The sequence below is a fragment of the Sarcophilus harrisii genome, chromosome 5 (assembly GCF_902635505.1).
Source record: "Sarcophilus harrisii chromosome 5, mSarHar1.11, whole genome shotgun sequence".
Taxonomy (NCBI): domain Eukaryota; kingdom Metazoa; phylum Chordata; class Mammalia; order Dasyuromorphia; family Dasyuridae; genus Sarcophilus; species Sarcophilus harrisii.
Window position 1 is genome coordinate 164,652,725 of NC_045430.1, and position 17,650 is coordinate 164,670,374.

General features: G+C 31.3%; 1 protein-coding gene across 6 annotated transcripts in view; it reads right to left on the reverse strand.

Moving 5' to 3' along the window:
- LOC100920658 (ankyrin repeat domain-containing protein 26) overlaps window positions 1-17,650 on the reverse strand; it is a 93,085-nt gene that overhangs the window by 11,196 nt on the left and 64,239 nt on the right. For 5 of the 6 annotated variants that reach the window (XM_031938880.1, XM_031938881.1, XM_031938878.1 and 2 more), the window contains 7 exons: window positions 15,691-15,843; window positions 12,210-12,280; window positions 10,437-10,530; window positions 7,509-7,621; window positions 5,517-5,646; window positions 3,363-3,653; window positions 171-388 (listed from right to left, as the gene is read on the reverse strand). In XM_031938880.1, coding sequence (XP_031794740.1) covers window positions 171-388; window positions 3,363-3,653; window positions 5,517-5,646; window positions 7,509-7,621; window positions 10,437-10,530; window positions 12,210-12,280; window positions 15,691-15,843 — 1,070 coding nt within the window. The remainder of the gene's footprint in view (window positions 1-170; window positions 389-3,362; window positions 3,654-5,516; window positions 5,647-7,508; window positions 7,622-10,436; window positions 10,531-12,209; window positions 12,281-15,690; window positions 15,844-17,650) is intronic. The other variant, XM_031938879.1, reaches the window with a different exon arrangement.

Genomic DNA, 17,650 nt, shown 5'->3' on the forward strand with positions numbered 1-17,650 from the left:
TTCCTTGGTATGTAACATTTAAAAATATTTGGCTTGCTAACATTTACAAAAGAATATTCTTTCATTTCTCAATAAAATCATAAATATATCCATTAAGTATTAGTTATATTCAAAATGGAAAACTTTAAAAGTAATCTGATAAGATTAAGTGTCTATATATTCAGATTTACCTGTCTAATTTGTTTGACAATGATTCTCTGATTTTTAATTCTTCAGAATAAAGCTGTCTATATATTTCTAGTTCTGCCTTAGTGGAGTCTTGATGTGAGTTTTTCATTTTGGAGAGTTCAGCTTCCAGATCTCGAATTCGATTCTCCATTTGGTTTCTTATTGAAGCATTGCTATTTTCTCTTGATTGTTCTAAGTAATCTTGGGTTGCTGCTTGTGTCTAAACCAAATGGAAAATAAAGGAAAAAAAGTTAACAAAAAAATGCCTGACTCTATCCTGAAAATTATAAGATGTTCGTTGCCACATTCTGTTTCAATTTCTATTTCAGTCAGTGATTCAGAGAACAATTCTGAATTCCTAAAAATAGATCTAACTTTGAAAGAACTTATCATCAAGGTCAGCTGAGTTAAATTTGAAGTTAAGAAAAACCCAAACTATTTCTACTGGATGTTAGTTCATAAATTCTAATTCTTGTGCTAATATATTAAATTATAAAAAACAATAGTTATAATTTTAAAGAAATTTTAAACTCTAGAATTTTCCAGAATATTTTGTTACAACTGAAATATCTATTGGGAAGAAAATTTTTTAAAATTATGCCAATTACTTAGCAAGGGGAGGATTCTGGAAGATGGCAGAGTAGGTTGGTACATTTCAAACTCTCCCAATTTCCCCCACAGATAGAACAAATTTGTACCTCAGGGAAAACATAGATTGGTGAAAAACCAAGAAGACTTGGGGCAGAACAAAGATCCTCCACACAAAACAGGAGAAGATCTGAAGACTCAGGCCTGGGATTAACCAGTGTGAAGTGCAAACACCTCTGGGTTAGTTCCACAGAAACACTGAATGGGGAACCCTGAGGCTAGCTGGGTATGGCTAGAGCTTCAGCAGGAACCACAGAGAATTTCATATCCTGGACTGTGTGGAGTCAGGGTCTAAGTCTGGGAAGACAGAGGGATGATTAGGAATGCCAGGCCCACCTGTGCTGTAGACACAGCCCTAGGTGAGAAGGAATCAGCACCTGCTAAGTGCAGAAGTAGATGGGCAGGGACACTGCTAACTGCAGGCACTTACTGGAGAATGGAGCTCTTGGTTTGGAAATCTAGGTCAGATGGGAGAACCAAGGTAAAGCTTGAGGCACCACTCCAGGACTAAAGGTATTTACACTAATCTCTCTTGTCTTTTTTTTTTTTTTTTTTAAATAAACCAGCAAAGAAGAAAGACCTCAACTATAAAAACCTACTATGGGAACAGGGAAGACTGTGGTTCTTTAGAAGAACCCTGAAATAAAAAAAAAGCTTCTACCCCAAAGAGTAATGTGATATGGCTCTCTGCCCAAAGAGAATTTATGGAAGAACTCAAAAAAGAATTTAAAAATCAAATGAAACATCTTGAGGAAAAACTAAAAACTAAATAAACAAATAAACAAAAATCATACAAGGAAAACATGATGATTATGAAAAAAATTGTTAGCCAACTAGAAAAGGAGATCAGTCTCAAAGATGAAAATAACTCTTTGAAAATCAGAATTGGGCAAGGGGGGAAGCCAGTGAAGCTATGAGATTACAAAAAAACAAACAAACAAAAAAAAAAACCAGATTATAAAGAATGAAAAAATAGAACAGAATGTGAAACAAAATAAAAATGACAGCTATGGAGAACAGATTAAGAGGAGAAAATGTAAGAATAACTGGACTGCCTGAAAATTGTGACCTTGACACAATAATGCACGAAATAATCCAAGAATAATGTCCTAAAGTGATAGAACAGGAGGAGAAAGTAGAAACAAAAAAATCCACCAATCCCCACCTAAATATGAAAAACACATAGGAACATTATTGCCAAATTTTCAAAACCCCCAGATCACATGGAAAATTTCACAAGAAACAAGAAAAAAACAAATATATTGGAATTACAATTTGAACTGTATAGGACTTAGCAGCCACAATAAAAGAGCCCAGATCCTAGAATCATATCTATCAACAATCAAAAGAATGAGGCCTGTGGCCAAAAAAAAAAAAAAAAAAAATCATATCCAGCAAAATTATAATACTGAAAGAGAGAAAAAAAAAAAAGGACATTCAATGAACTTGCAGATTTTCAGGACTTTCTATCAACCAAACCCAAATTTTAAAGAAAATTTAACATATAAGAGCCGATATCAAAGATCAATTTTAAGGAACTCAACATGGATAAATTGTTTATTTTTTTTTTTAACATAGGAAATGTATAGCATATGTTTAAGATTGGAACGATAGGACAATTCAAAAGAAAAATTGGGGTAGAGTTAAGGTAAAAATAATAATTAGATTATATGAATGAGATGCAAAGGAAGAATAGATACAGAGGCATTAGAGGGAGAAGGAGAACTCCTACTTCTGAAAACCTACTTACATCAGAATAGGTTAAATAGGTAACAATTTATGAAGGGTATAGTACCCTCCACAATCTATAAAGAAATAAGGGGGGGAAGATATGGGTGAACAGGGAAGCAAAGGGTGAGGGAAGAAGACAAAGGAGAGATCCATATGTGGGGAGAGGTTAAGTAAGAGTAAGAGTAAGGTAAGTTAGGAGTAGAATTAAAGCAAAAGGTCAGCAGGGATAGGAAAATATGTGTATGCATGTGTGGATGTATGTGTATATATCTATCTACATATGTATATAAAAATATATAATTTCTTAACTACAAACTGCTTGGGAGTGGTGAAAGATGAAAAGAAAAAAAATAAAATAAAAAAGGTGCGTAACAGAACAAAAAAGCAATTTATGAGGAACTAAAGAAAAGATGGACATTTCTTCTACTTTTCTTGAACTGGTGTTTGTTGTTATATGTTTTGAGTTCTCCCTGACATTCTGCTGGGCATATGACAATGTTCCTTTTGTTTTGTTTCGTTTTGTACTCCTTTTCTGTTTTTCTTATTCTGTTTCTTTAAATAAAATAAATTTGGAACCCCCCCACAAAATCAATAAAAAAACCCCAAAATACTTGATAGCATATATGGTTATTTTCACTTAAAATTTCAAAGGCCATTACTTTCTTTTTTTATGGTGACACCAACTTTATCGAGACCATAGAAAAAAGAAGGCAAAGGGGGGAAAAAAATCCTGGATTTAGAAAGGGGAAAAAAAATCCTAAATCTTCATTTACATGGAAATATTTTAAAAGTGTAGTAGTGATAAATAAAGTAACCTGTAAGAATAGGTTGACTTCCTTTAGTTTTTCTACAATCTCTTGGTTTGCACGTTCTTCAATCTCTCGTTTATATTGTTCTACTTGACTATGTTCTAGTTTAGTAATTTCTAAATGATGCTTAAGATCAACTACTTCTTCTTCTAATTCTCGTTTATTCCTTTCCAGTCTGTCACATTTTTTTTGCAAGCTTTTCATAGAAAGTAATTCTTCTCGAAGATTTCTATTTATTGATTCCAACTGTATACATTTTGAAGATGTTGCTTCCAATTGTTGTGTAAGGTCTTCATTCTGTTTAGATAAAATATCAATTTAGCAAATTACACAGGTAAAAAAAAGTCTTTCAACTTAAATGCTAATTTAAGATTATAAGGATTTAATTATTTTTAATTAAATTGTAATGAAATGCATCATTATCCTTACATTATATATTTCCTAAAGCAATTATTTAGGTAAATTTACAAATCCAAAACAAAGTTAAGATTGAAAGCAGAAATCATAAAATTAATTTACTAGTTTTTTACAATCTGTATAATCTATATTTAGTACTTGACCCCAAATTGTCTTCTGGATTCTCTCTCATTTTTTACGTGTTTTTTCTTTTCAACTTCTATTATAGTGAGCACATATCAAAAAAATTCATCGTAGATGGATATCAACAAATCCTTCTTAAGTAATGCTAGGCCTAAAGCATAAATAAATCTTAAAAGGAATTTGGAAAGCAATGAGATTCTTTTTTGTCATTCCAATGAAAACACTGATTCTATGGTGACAGACATTAATGAGAAAACAAATGAATTTATGATAATTTGAATATTACATGGTGAGATGTGTAACACAGAGCCACAGAAAATAATTTCTTTCTGATCCAAAAGATCTGGCAATAGTACCCAGGGAATATATTACATTTGCCAAAGATTTTATTGTGTTGTGGCCCTCTTCTTGTTTCCCAAATGCCTCAACAAAATAAACCAACAAGCTTAGCAGGATTTCTACCTCTTTTCCTTTAGTCCCAGGAGTTAAATGACCAACTCAAATAAGTGATAAATAAAAAAGTGTGACACTACTGAGGTCCAAATGGCACAAACTCCTTAAATGTTAAGAAGTCAATTCTTTGTGATAAATATTGATGAGAACTGCAGGACAACAAAGTAATGATAGTAAAATAAAATGTTTCTAAAGAGTCATTTGTCATTATATTAAAAAGTAATACTACTTACTAGTTATCATATATACAGACCAAACAGAATTAGTAAATGTAACCTTATTTGAATACTTATGTTTTTCAAAACCTCTTTAGGACTTTCCTATTATAACTTGTATAAAGTCTTAAGAGTGGGGGAAATGTCTCAATATTATTAAATGCTAGAATCTTAAAAACAAAACATAGTAGCTTTAGATATATTAGTCAATATATTATTCTTTTAGCAGGGGGAAAAATCTTTGCTTCCCTAAAATAGAAAAGCAATGTATATAGGGCATAGTGCAATGGAATAGTGCTCCCCCAATTATTGGTGCAATGAAAGAAAATCTAAGTTTGAGAGTACTTCCCAATCTTAAACCAGTCCTTAACTTTTAACTCTGTATTATATATATGTATGTATGTATGTATATGGATATATGTATATATTTAATATTAGTAGAGATCACCTTACCAGCAAACTGTTGCTTTATTTATTCTTTTTCATTTAAAAATTTCTTAAAGAGATATTCTTTTCATACAGAAGTAGAGTGTTGAGAGGAACTCTGTGGTTCTAAGGGGGCCTGCAAATACTGATCTTAAAAGGCTTTTGAGAATTTGGTTTCTTGAAACAGTTTTTTCCCCTTTGGGATCCCTCTATTAGAAATTTTTCTATACATTAAAACTAAATTTGTATCTTTACAACTTCCATTCACAATCAAAATAATTCTTTTTGACATGACTTCTATAATGTGAAGAAAAGAAAAATTCTTAATATACAAATCTATATAGAAAGCTACTGAGTTCCTGAGAGCAGTAAGAACTGTATGACTAAGCTTTAGGTAGGAAGTTTTGCATATTGAACATGGAGACTTTATATTTTCCCATGATGTCTAAGAACCTGCTACATCTATATCCATTTCAAAAGAAATAAAAAGATAAGACATTGCACATTTTCCAATATTAAGAATTACCTTATTTTTCAACCTATTAATTTGTCTATCCTCATCAAAATGTGTTTGCTTCAGTACTTCTTGGGAAATAACCTCTCCTTTTTCATATTCTCTTAATTTCTTTTTTGTTGTTTTCAACAATTTTTTAAATCTGTGAGAATGAACAGAATAATTAAGCCCAACTCTTTATGGTTTAAATATTATACATTTTGAAATATTATGTTTGACCCAATGCCTTAAATTATTTTCAATCACAAAGAATAAAATAAATGAAATCATTTAACTTGAATCTGACAATATTTTGTTAAATTTCAACTCATTTCAAAAGATGTATTTTTATTGTCAGATCTTCAGTAATATCACTTCATTGAAGAATATTCCCCAAATGATTCTGGTCAAGGTGTAATAATTTTAAAAAGGGAGATACCTTTCATTAATATTATCAGAAATTCAAATAAGTAAATTTATTTTTAAAACTTTATGGTGATGATTTGTGCCTTTGTAATTTTAAGTCTAGATTTGTATAAATTAGCCCATGAAGTATTTAAATGGCCTAGCCCACAAAATACAAATGATACCATTTTCAGTTATTAGAATAAAAAGTTGTATTTAAAAGGTTTGTTAAATGGATGAAATATAGGCAGTCCCTAACTTGAAAAGTAACTTCAAATTGGACTGATTGAAACAGGAAATGAATTTCTCCCCTTAGAACTAGTACTCTAAAAAAGCAGTTCAATATAAACCCACTAAAACTTATTTAATATAATATAGCTGAATTACAGTCCTGGAAAATGCATGATGATTTGGAGACTCCTCTGCCACTTAAATATACCCTGAGAGGTTAGAGGTTAAAGGATCTGATACCTCAATAGTGGTGGCTCTTGCCATATTCAATTCAGGTTCAATCAAAAAGCGTTAAGTGCTTACTCTTAAGACTGTGATAGAATACAAAATTTAGATAGACTATGGTCCGTTCTCTCATGCAACTAGAATACAGGACATACATGTAGATTGTTATGGTAAACAACAAAGAGTAAGACCATTAGGGAAATATCACAAAAAGTTGGATGTGAAGTGTGATGGTTAAGGCCACATGTTATCAACAACAAAGATCAGAAGAGGCCCATAGGGGAACTGCAGTTGTGTGAGGTTGAGTGCAGAAGGCATATGTGAACATTACAGGAACAGGGCAGAGGTGGGAAAACACAAGGCAAGTTTTGAAGAGAACAGTGCAGTTTAATTGAAACTTATTGTATAAAAAAAAATAATATAATTAAAGTATGAAAATGCAGGTTTCTGTCACAAAGTAAAGGGCCTTAAATTTGAGATCTAGAAATTTTATTGGTTTTTGTTCAAAAGTCATATCCTTAATAGAATCTTGCTGATCCCATAAAGTAAAAAGAGATCTTTTCCTCCTCCAGTCTCTGATAGCATTTTCTTTGGATCACTGCCTAAGCACTTACTATCTTCTTATTTGCACAACAGTTATTTGTGTACTAACTCTTTTATTATATTGTAATCACTTTTAAACCAGTGACTGTATAATATCCATCTCTGCAGCTCTGGAGACTAGCACAATATTTTACACACAACACATGCTGAATCATGCTTTTTGAATGAATAATTAGGGGAATAATAAAGGAAATTAAATTGGAATAGAAAACAGAATACAAATCAGAAAACAGAATAGAAATCTTATAGAAACTAATGTGCAGAAATAGTGTACTTAACAAGAGACTGTCAAATGCTGCAAAATGTGATTCTGAAAAACATAGTTTAAGTACAGGTGCTATATAACATTTTACTATAATTTCAAAGATGTAGGTAAGAAGTGTTAATTTTCAGCAATAATTTTAAGTATAAAATGAAAATAAAAATTTCAGAATTGGTGTACTTTAATTATCCAAGCATTAATGTATAAAAATGAATTTATACTTAGGATTTAACAAAATAGTTAAGTCCTTGCTTACTTAATGCTTGGTTGAAACATTCTGGAAAAAAAAGGAGTCTTACCCACTCACGTCTTTCTGTAATTCATCATTTCTCTTCATTTCTTGTTCTAGACGATTTTCCAGGGATTGCTTTAATTCAATTAGTTTCTTTAATTTTTCTCTTTCAGTATCAAGCTTTGATAACATTTTTAAAAAGAAAAATATTACTAGAACTAAACTGACATTTTAAAAAAAGGTACTTTTCATTCATTTCATATTCTACTATAAATATCAATTTAAGTGTAGTTTATAAAATCAAAACAAATATAGAGAGATTTGAAAGTGATTATTCTTATTTAAAATGACCTTTCCTCTAATTTCATTACAGACTTTTTTTTTTAAATTTAGGTCAATGAAAGTTTTCATTGGATTTCCACATAAGTGTTACTTTTTACTAATAATGTTAATAAATTGAAAAAATCATTGAAATGCATAGAAAACAATAGAATGTGCATTAATTTTCTCAACACACTTTGGAGAAGTACTGGCCTTTCCCCTTTGTCAATAGCCAATGGAAATGGACCCTCATCCCCATTTCACTTGTCTTGGCACAATTGGGCCCATGCTCTAAGAATTCCCATGTTGAAATGGCTTATAAATGTGTTCTTATGTTAGGCTGTTCCCCAAATCTCTTTGTATTTGGCTGAGGTGAAACCTGTGTAAATTTATTTTGTTATTATCCTTGAGGTACCTTTTGCTTTAGATTATGATCCAGCTAAATGACCTGTCTTCTTTACATCTTCCTTTCAAGGTTTTTAACCTTTCCCTTGTCTAATGGTCTTCTCCACCTTACAAAGGAATAAATAGCCCTCCTCATTTGGGAAATAGACCCTGAGCCTAGTCTTCAATTTAGAAACTGCAATTCTAGTTTCAGGGAATGGAGTACGATATCAAGAGGTTACAAGGCTTGCCCCAGATTACAAAACCTTTCATGTCAAAGTTAAGATTTGAAAACATGTTCTCCTGGCTCTGAAGCTGAGTCTCTAACATAGTACTTTTGTTTATTTCCTTGAAATCTGAATTAACTTCCTACTAGTCTACTGAAACTGCATTCCCATTAGGCAGAAGTTCTATACATACTCAAAAACTTTTCTTTTAGTCCTTCATTTTGTTGCAGTACAGGATTCTGTTTCTCTTATCTGATTTGTTATTTATCATCCCCATACATTTTTTCTTCACACTGTTTTTGTTTCCTCATATATCTCATGGGTACCACTTTAGTCCAAACTCATAATCTCAATAAGACGATCATAAACTGAGAGGTGAACACCTTAGTCCAACTTTCTAATTTTACAAATTAGGAAACTGGCACAGTGATATTAAGTAACTTGCCAATGATTTAATAAAAACAAAAATCTCCTAAAGGGTCTTTCTGTTTTTAATTTTGCTCCTACATTAATCCTTATTAGAAGATACTAAGTTAATTTTTTATAAAACACTGTTTAGATCATATTAATTCCCTACTCAAAAACCCACAATGAGATTACTATGATCAACAGATTGGGACTTAATTTATCTTATCTAACCTTTCCTTCTCTAAAATTTAACCTCAATCTACTTTTTCTAACTTTTATTTCTTGTTTCTTTACTTACTTTTCTGTTTTTTTGCTCATGCAATTAATTTTCCTAGGCTGTACTGTTCTTGTTCTCCTGTCCTCTTACTACTAATACCTTCCCACTTCAAAGGCAACTCAAGGTTCTATCTTTTTGATACAGTTTTTTCTTCTTACCTTGCAACAATAAGCTCTTTCTTCATTACATTCTCTATTTTTGTCTGTGGCATACATTAAGCCTGCCATTCCAACTAGCTTCTAATTTGTGTACAACCACCCACTTTAATTTTTTATTTTTTTCAGTATCTATGTTATATCGCATAGAAACATAGCAAGAACAGATTAAATTTTTTTTTAATGCTACATTTGGGAAAGCTGACTTGATAGGAGAATAATAAGCAACTGGAAAACACTCATTTAGAACTGTAGACTTTTAGAAGAAAAAGGGACCCTAGTGATTAGTTACTACATCATTTTATAATGAGAAAACTGAGGTCTAAAGACAGAAAACCATTTGTCAAATTATACAGACAGCAAGGGGCTGGCCCAGGACTCAATCTTCAATGTGTGACTATTTCTCTAATACTGTAATAGTATCATAGGATTAGGATTAAATTTTAGGTTTTTCGGGTTGTTCCTTCCTTGTTTAAGGAGTTCAATATATGAAAAAAATCTCTAAGTAGAATTTGTTTCATGAATATGGAAAATGAACTCCATTTCACACCTGGTAATAGTAGCTTTTGAATCATCAGCCAATGCTTCCACTTTCTAGGATTACTAGGAAGGCTTAAACAGAAAAGACAGGAGAAGAGAAACAAATGCCAGTAAGTAAAACCTGTCTCCTACAAATTAATGCTACACATTAGGCCCAGGCCATCTGGGCATGTGGCTACTGAGATTTGCCGCAAACTAAGCACTTAATATGTTTTAATTTGATTCATGGTTTTAATTAGTTCAAACAAATCCTCAAGTAAAAAAAAATCTTATTTATTAATAATTTAGATATAATTTAGTAAGAAGTATAATTATGACAACTAATCTGATATAAAAAATTCATCAAAAAGCTTTTGATCAAGATGACTAAATCATAACCATGATCAACACTGAATTATTCTTTAATTCTTTGCAAAATGTGAACACTTGCCTGAAATTTCATTATAACTTTTTAATCTGATAATGCAATGCCAATAAAATTTTAATTTTATATGGAAAAAGTTCATCCCTCCCACAAAATAATGATTAACACCAACAGCATCTTAAATCAATATGAATATAGTTAGTTATCAAATGACATAAACTACTGGTTTTTTTTTACAATTAAAAATTCTTACCATTCTATTGCTTAAAAAAGGAAAGGTTTTTAAAATGAGAAAAACGAAATCCCAGAGCTGACTTACTTTAGTAGAATCCAAAATATTTTTCTGAATGTTCTCAATTTTTCCCACTTGCTGTTTTACTGTAGCTTCTAACCTGGCATTTTCAATTTCAAGCCTAAAAAAGATAAATATATTTTCAACAATTCAATATATATCAAGGACTTCTTATATTTAATTTAATTAAACAAGTTCTTATTAAAGTTTAGGGGCTTAATTGCAATTTCTAGAAGATAGATAGAAGGACAAAAGTAAAAAGGGCTTCAGTCTTGAGATTTTATCTTACTAAATGAAAATAACATCTAGAGGCAAATAAATATGTGAAGTATATTTGAAGTAAAGTAATTTAATAAAGGAGTTAAAAGAATTAATCCAGAGGCAGTGCTTTTTTGGGGTGGGCTTTTGTAAGGGATTGCATGAAGTGGAAGTGAGGAGAAAAAGAGAATCAGTCCATTCAAAGTCACAGAAGCTGAAGATAGACAGCAGTTGAAATCTGGGATACAAAAATTAAAAAAGCAGTACTTCCTTTTAAGGAAATTTATGTTACATTTGTATATACCTACTGCTATCTTTATGATATGATATGTTTAGATAAATATAATTCTTTTAATAAATTCTCATACATACACGATCAGCATCTAAAATCATAATGTTTTGGAGCTGTGATTTCCTAGGTGTAGAAAGACACTATATATTCAAACCTCCAACTTCAAGTCTTCCAAAGTTGCCTGCTAGCACTTAAAGATTCAGTGACTGGACCAGGGTCATACAGTTAGTGTATGTCAGAAGCAGGATATGAATCCAGCTCTTCCTGACTCCAAGGTTCTTCTCTCTATTAAACTTGGTTGTCTTATAACTGTTTCTGGAGATTATAAAGCCAATCAATTTTTTTGTTTTAAAGAAAACCTGTCTTTTGATAATTCTTAAGACACACTTTCTTAATGTACATACATACCACACTAGCAATTAGATATGAAAAACAATGTATTATTTTTGAAAAGAAAAAAACACTGATAAAGCATAATTATCCAAGATTTTTTGAGGGGGCATTTTTAAGGGCTGGACGTGTAGCAAAACATGAAATTTTTATTGGCATAGGGAAGGAACTCTTGATGAGGAAACTCCTCCCACTAGTGTGTAACTGTGCCAGCTCTGCAATGTATACTTTTGGGGAATTGTATGGGGAACAAATTTCCCAGGACACACAGCTAATAACATGTCAAACATACAACTTGCATGGGGATTTTCATGATTTGTAGGCAGGTTTTCTCTACATTTGATTACACTGCTTCTCACCTAGTTCTTGAGGGGAAAAATAGATAATTTGGCATAGGTTTTTTTTTTAAGGAGCAATTTATACTGCTTATCCATCAAATTCTGCTGAAGATTTCCATTACAATCAAAGTGTAGCACTCAAATATACTGAAAACTTAAAAATCAATGCTTTTTTTGGATATGTAATCCAATTTACTTCCCTATAGCTCTATTCATCACCCCTACAATTCTCAGGACCCAAGTCCTGAGATTAGGATGTCCATGATTAGGATGTAAATTCTACTTAAGGGCACAGACACTTTGTTTTTGGCATTGATATCCTTAGTGTTTAATACAATTCATTCATTCATCTCTAAATAAGCCATAGTTAAGTAGATGTTCTTTTCTCCCACTGAACATAAAACTTTTAAAGATAATAGTATTGAGTTATGTTATATTCTGAATAAATTGTAGTAGTTTATCACTTTTATCTGCTCTACAACTAATCATAATGCTAAATTTTTAAAATGCCTTAACTCTTACTTTTGTATATGATCTTCCAACTCATTAGTAGATCGTTGCGACTGTATGTGCCGTTCTTGAGATTCTTGTAGCTATGAAAATTGCAAACAAAATGTCTCAGGTTTTACAGTTTTAAAAATAAAATCACAGTCTTCTATAGAATTGTGAATTAACAATGTCAGTACATAAATATTAAAATTTACCAAAATTTCTACTATTATATCAAGTAGTAGCCCATTATATAGATTTTTATATTCCAAATGACCAATTTCATTTTTATGAGCACATGCCATACATTAAGTGAAAAATACATGATTTTAGTACCATAGGAAATTTCATCAATGTAGATCACAGCCATCTATAACTATAAAGCCAAGAGACTTGCCTGAAGCAAACAGCCTTAAGAAATTTTTCCTGGGGTGTTACAGTAGCTAGTAAATCTCAGAAGGTGAATTGAACTTCACTTTCCTAATTCCAAACCAATATTCTACATGAAAGTTGTCCAATGTAAAATGAGCAAGATTATGCTTGGTGATTATGAAGCTGCATAATGAAAACTCTTGCTCCTAAGGAACAAACACATGTTTTTTAAAAAAGTAACTTTTGGAAAAATAACCTTCAAACGTAGGTTTTTAATAATTTATATTTATGCTTATCCAGAATATTTGTTACTAAATCTAGCTGTTTGACAGTTGTTTTTCCCCAAAAAGTTCTAACTCAGGAAATTTGCAATGAGTATTTTTTTTTCATGTTGGGAAGAAGAGGACTGGATTAAGTATCATCTGATCTAATTTCTAACCAAATTATTTTCTTCCTTTTACAAATGCTTATATTTGTTTACATGCTGACTTGTATTATAAATGAATTTTCCCTATTTTGCATTGGCTTCCCAGAGAGACTGGAAATTTTTCAAGAACAGAGGATACATCTTACACATACTCTTTGTAACTTAGTCAAAACCCATCATACTATAATTCACATAAATGATATTCATTAGCTGATGGATTAAATATTGAAAAAGGAAGAAATAGTAATTTTATCTAATTACTATACAGCAAAAGTTTAGTTACTTGCATGATCAAGGAAAGAAGGGAAGAAATGGTGCCAGTTTGTCCTAAATGCCAATTAACTGAGCTGATTCATATTGCCAAAGATAGACACTAATTTATTGCTTCCTTTCTATTCCTTCTATGGTTCACTCCATACCTATTTTCTAGACTGTATAGCCTGAAGCTTAATGCTTTTTTTTGAAAGTTAATATTTTGAAAGTTAATCAATGTGGATCAAAAAGAATAGGAGGGTAAAGTGAAGCCAAAATCATGGAGTAAAGGGAGAAAATTGATGTGCTCTCCCTGAAACCACTCTAAATTACTTTAAAGAATGATTCTAAACAAATTTTAGAGCTGGATATAACTTAAAAGGTCAGCAGGAAAGGTCTGGGGCACTAGGGCAGGAGTCCAGCATGCAGTCTTGGTACAGACCACACCAGTACTGCCTGACCCTGGCCCCATACCAGCAATGCAGGAATGAGCTTAGGGACCTCTAAATCAATAGCAGAACTGGTGTTTTCTAGACCTCTCAGCTCAGACACAAAAGATGACTTGGAAAAGTGGCAGAAAAAGTTTGTCACTAAGATGAAAGGCACTGGAAATCAGCAGGTGTTGGGAGTAGTAGTTTCTTGAGGCCTTATGCCAGACACTGCAAAACTTAGTTCACAAGAGGTCTCTTTACTAGCATTAAGGAAAGACTCTGTGGTTTAGACCTTATAGCTACAGAGGGGCAAGAACACAACAATTCTAGGGCAGAAAAGAGTCAGGTCCCTAGAAAGATCTCTGAAAATATCTGCACAAAACCCCTGAAACTTGGGGCACTGCACTATCTATCTTGGAAACAGAGCCCTACTTTAACAAAGAATTAAAGCAGAATAATAAGCTATGAAAGTGAGCAGACAACAAAAAAGTTTCTGACAAGGAAAATCAAAACACACACTCACAAGATGATAACAAAGTCAAAGTTCCTACATCCAAAGCCTCCAAGTAAAATAATATTTGGTTTATGGCCATGGAAGAACTCAAAAGAAATTTTGAAAATCAATTGAGAGAGAGAGAGAGGAAAAATTAGGGAGAAAATGGAGGTGCAAACGGAAATACAAAAAGCTAATGAGGAAAAGAATGCTTTCAAAAGCAAAATAAGCCAAATGAGAAAGGAGGTGTAAAAGCTCACTGAGAAAAATAATTCCTTGAAAAGGAAAACTGAGTCAATGGAAGATGACTTTTTTTGAGAAAGAAAGATACAATAAAGCAAAACCAAGAATCAAAAAATAGAAAAATGAATGTTTAAAATCTCATTGGGGGGTAAAAAAAAAAACAACTGACCTGGAAAATAGATCCAGAAGGGATAATTTAAAAAATTTGGGTCCACCTAAAAGTCATGATCAAAGAAAGAGCCTAGACATCAACTTTAAAGAAATTATCTGATATTCTAGAACCAGAGGGTCAAATAGAAATTGAAAGAATCTACTGATTACTTCCTGAAAGAGATCCCAAAATGAAAAACTCTCAGGAATATTATAGCCAAATTACAGAATTCCCAGGTCAAGGAAAAAATTTTGTAAACATTGAGAAAGAAACAATTCAAGTATAGTGGAGCCATCATGAGGATAACACAAGATTTAGCAATTTTTATATTAAAGGATCAGAGACTTGGTATATGTTATTTCAGAGAGCAATCAACAATCACCTATCCAGCAAAACAGTATAATCCTTTAGGGAAAACATGGAAATTCAATGAAACAGGATTTTCAAGCATTCATGATGAAAAGACTAGAGCTGAACAGAAAATTTGATTTTTAAATACAGGACTCAGGAGAAGCATAAGGAGATAATAAGGAAAGTGATTATAATGGACTTAATAAGATTTTATCTGTTTACATTCCTCCATGGGAGGATGATACTTGTAATTCATTAGAACTTTCTCATTATACTGGCAATTAAAAGAGTATATAAAGATAGAGGGCACCAGTGTGAACTGAATATGTAGGAATAATATCTAAAATAATAAAATTAAGGGATGAAAGAGGAATGTATTGGGAGAAAGGAAAAGGAAGGAGTGGAATGGTGCAAATTATCTATCATGAAAGAGTCAAGAAAAAGCTTTTATAGTGAAGGGAAGAGGAGGAGGAGAGGGAGAATGAATGAACCTTATTTATTTATGGTACAAGGCTTTCTAATCATAATATGATATAAATGATTTATTTATTTTTATGACTTAGAAAAATACTTCATTCCCACTATGAGGATAGATAAACAAAATTGTTAACTACCTAAACAGTGAATAATCATCCCAATTTAAGGGTACAAATGGTAGATATTATAGGTCTTGTTCAATTAATTTAAATGAAGGCATAGTGCCGGAGAATACATAATATAGGAAAAAAATAAATGTTATACTGAAAACATTTTCACCTAATCAATGACAAATTATTGATTTTTGTTATACATACTTTACTTTTGATTTGATCTACTTCCTTCTGGAGTTGCTTTTTCTTATCTTCTAAATCATTTCGATAACGTGATGTAACTTCTAGTGAAGCTTCAGTCATGGATTGTTTTTTCAGGGAATCAGCAAGTTCTTGTTGAAGCTTTCTTACTGTACCCTTATAGAAATATGTCCATATTATTTCAACTATTGATTTCATAAATCAATATTAGCTTATGTGAAATAAATATACCTTTAAAATTAATTCATATAAATATTTTATATACAACTTAATATCACAAAAATATTCATATGGTTATCACAGATTTAAAACTACACAAAATCTGAATGACTAGTTAATCCAAACACCTCATTTTGCGAAACTAAGCCCCAAATAGGTTAAATCAATTACTTGAAGTCATAAAGATAGTAAAGGAAAAAAGTATGTGAACTTGGTTTCTGATACCACTATTTGACTATACCATTCACTTTCCAACCAGCATGGACCAAACAGTATCTTCTTACTTGCTCAGTACTCTCATGATAAAACAATACATAGTCTGATTTCCCCATTCTATCTTTTTGAGAATTATAACCCCTCCAAAGCTACATACAAGTTTTTATGTGTAATTCACATGGAAGGTGGGATATGGGGAAGGGAAGAATATATAGATTTTTATACTTGATAATATACTTGTATATTAGGAGTTTTTCCCTCCCATTTCTCAAAAAAGTTAACTATCATTTTTTTGTACCTACTCTTACAAGAATGCAGGCATCCATCTATAAGAAAAATATGTATTTTCTTTCTCCTCATATGTTTTCCCCTGAAGAATGATCATATACAAGTGATATATGCTTGTTGGCCTTGATAAAAAAAAAGCAGTGAAAGTGATTGATCTAGTTTGCTGAAAGCAAAAAAAGGAAGGGTAGATATGTTGCTAGCTACTGTTCATATCTTCAACTGTCCTTACCAAGCTTTCAAAGCAGTTCCTTTTTTTTTGTGAGAAGAATTATACTACTGATCATAGTCAATGGAGAGAAAAAGGGGGAAATGATAGGAAATATGGTAGCTTTCCCATCTATGAATATAGAGTATAACACAAATCATTTCTAAAGGGAAGTAATTTCATTTCATTGTTTAATCTAGTAGGAATACCAAAATACATACATAAAAATATAAATACACACACATGTCTATATACATATATATACAAAAACACACACATATATGTTTATTTATACTAATAAAAAATCCTGTGCATTTCACTACACAGCAATAAAAATTGTTGTTTATATCACTAATAGCAAATGAAGCTTAAAAAGCAAAAGAAATTTAAAATTATCTATCTCATTAGATAAGATTAAGTGACGTGTAAAAATATATTCAACTGAAGCCTAGTAATTTTTAAAAAGAAACAAGTGGAAAGAAGCCGATGTAAAAATTGTTAAAGGAAAAAAATTGGTATAATTAATTGAATTACAACAATTAACTAAATTCTAGCATGAAATAGATTCAAACATGTAAGCATAAAGACTAAAAAAAAAAAAATCTGAAATTTTTTTGTCCAAAAAGTTTTGATAGCCCTGCACTGCATATATATATAAACAAATCACAGACAATGAGAACTGTTTTAAAACTGGAAAACATATCTTCAACAAATGAAAGTAGTAATCCCAGAAATTGCAATTGTGGACATTAAGCAGTGTTAATAAAAAACAGTAAAAAAATTGAGACAAATAATAAAAGTAGTAGGAAATCAGAAACACATTAAAAATGGCTCTTACTGCCACACAAAGAAATTAATGTTTAATGTATAAATAAAGCCTTTGAAAAAAATTACTATACTAAATTTTGATAGCAAAGTAGTTGCTAATCTTCGCAATTTCATTAAAAATAGTTCTAAGTAGTTTGACTTAAAACCAGTCAGATTGATAAACATATTTAAATGCTTATGAAAAGAGTAAGTACAATATATCCCACA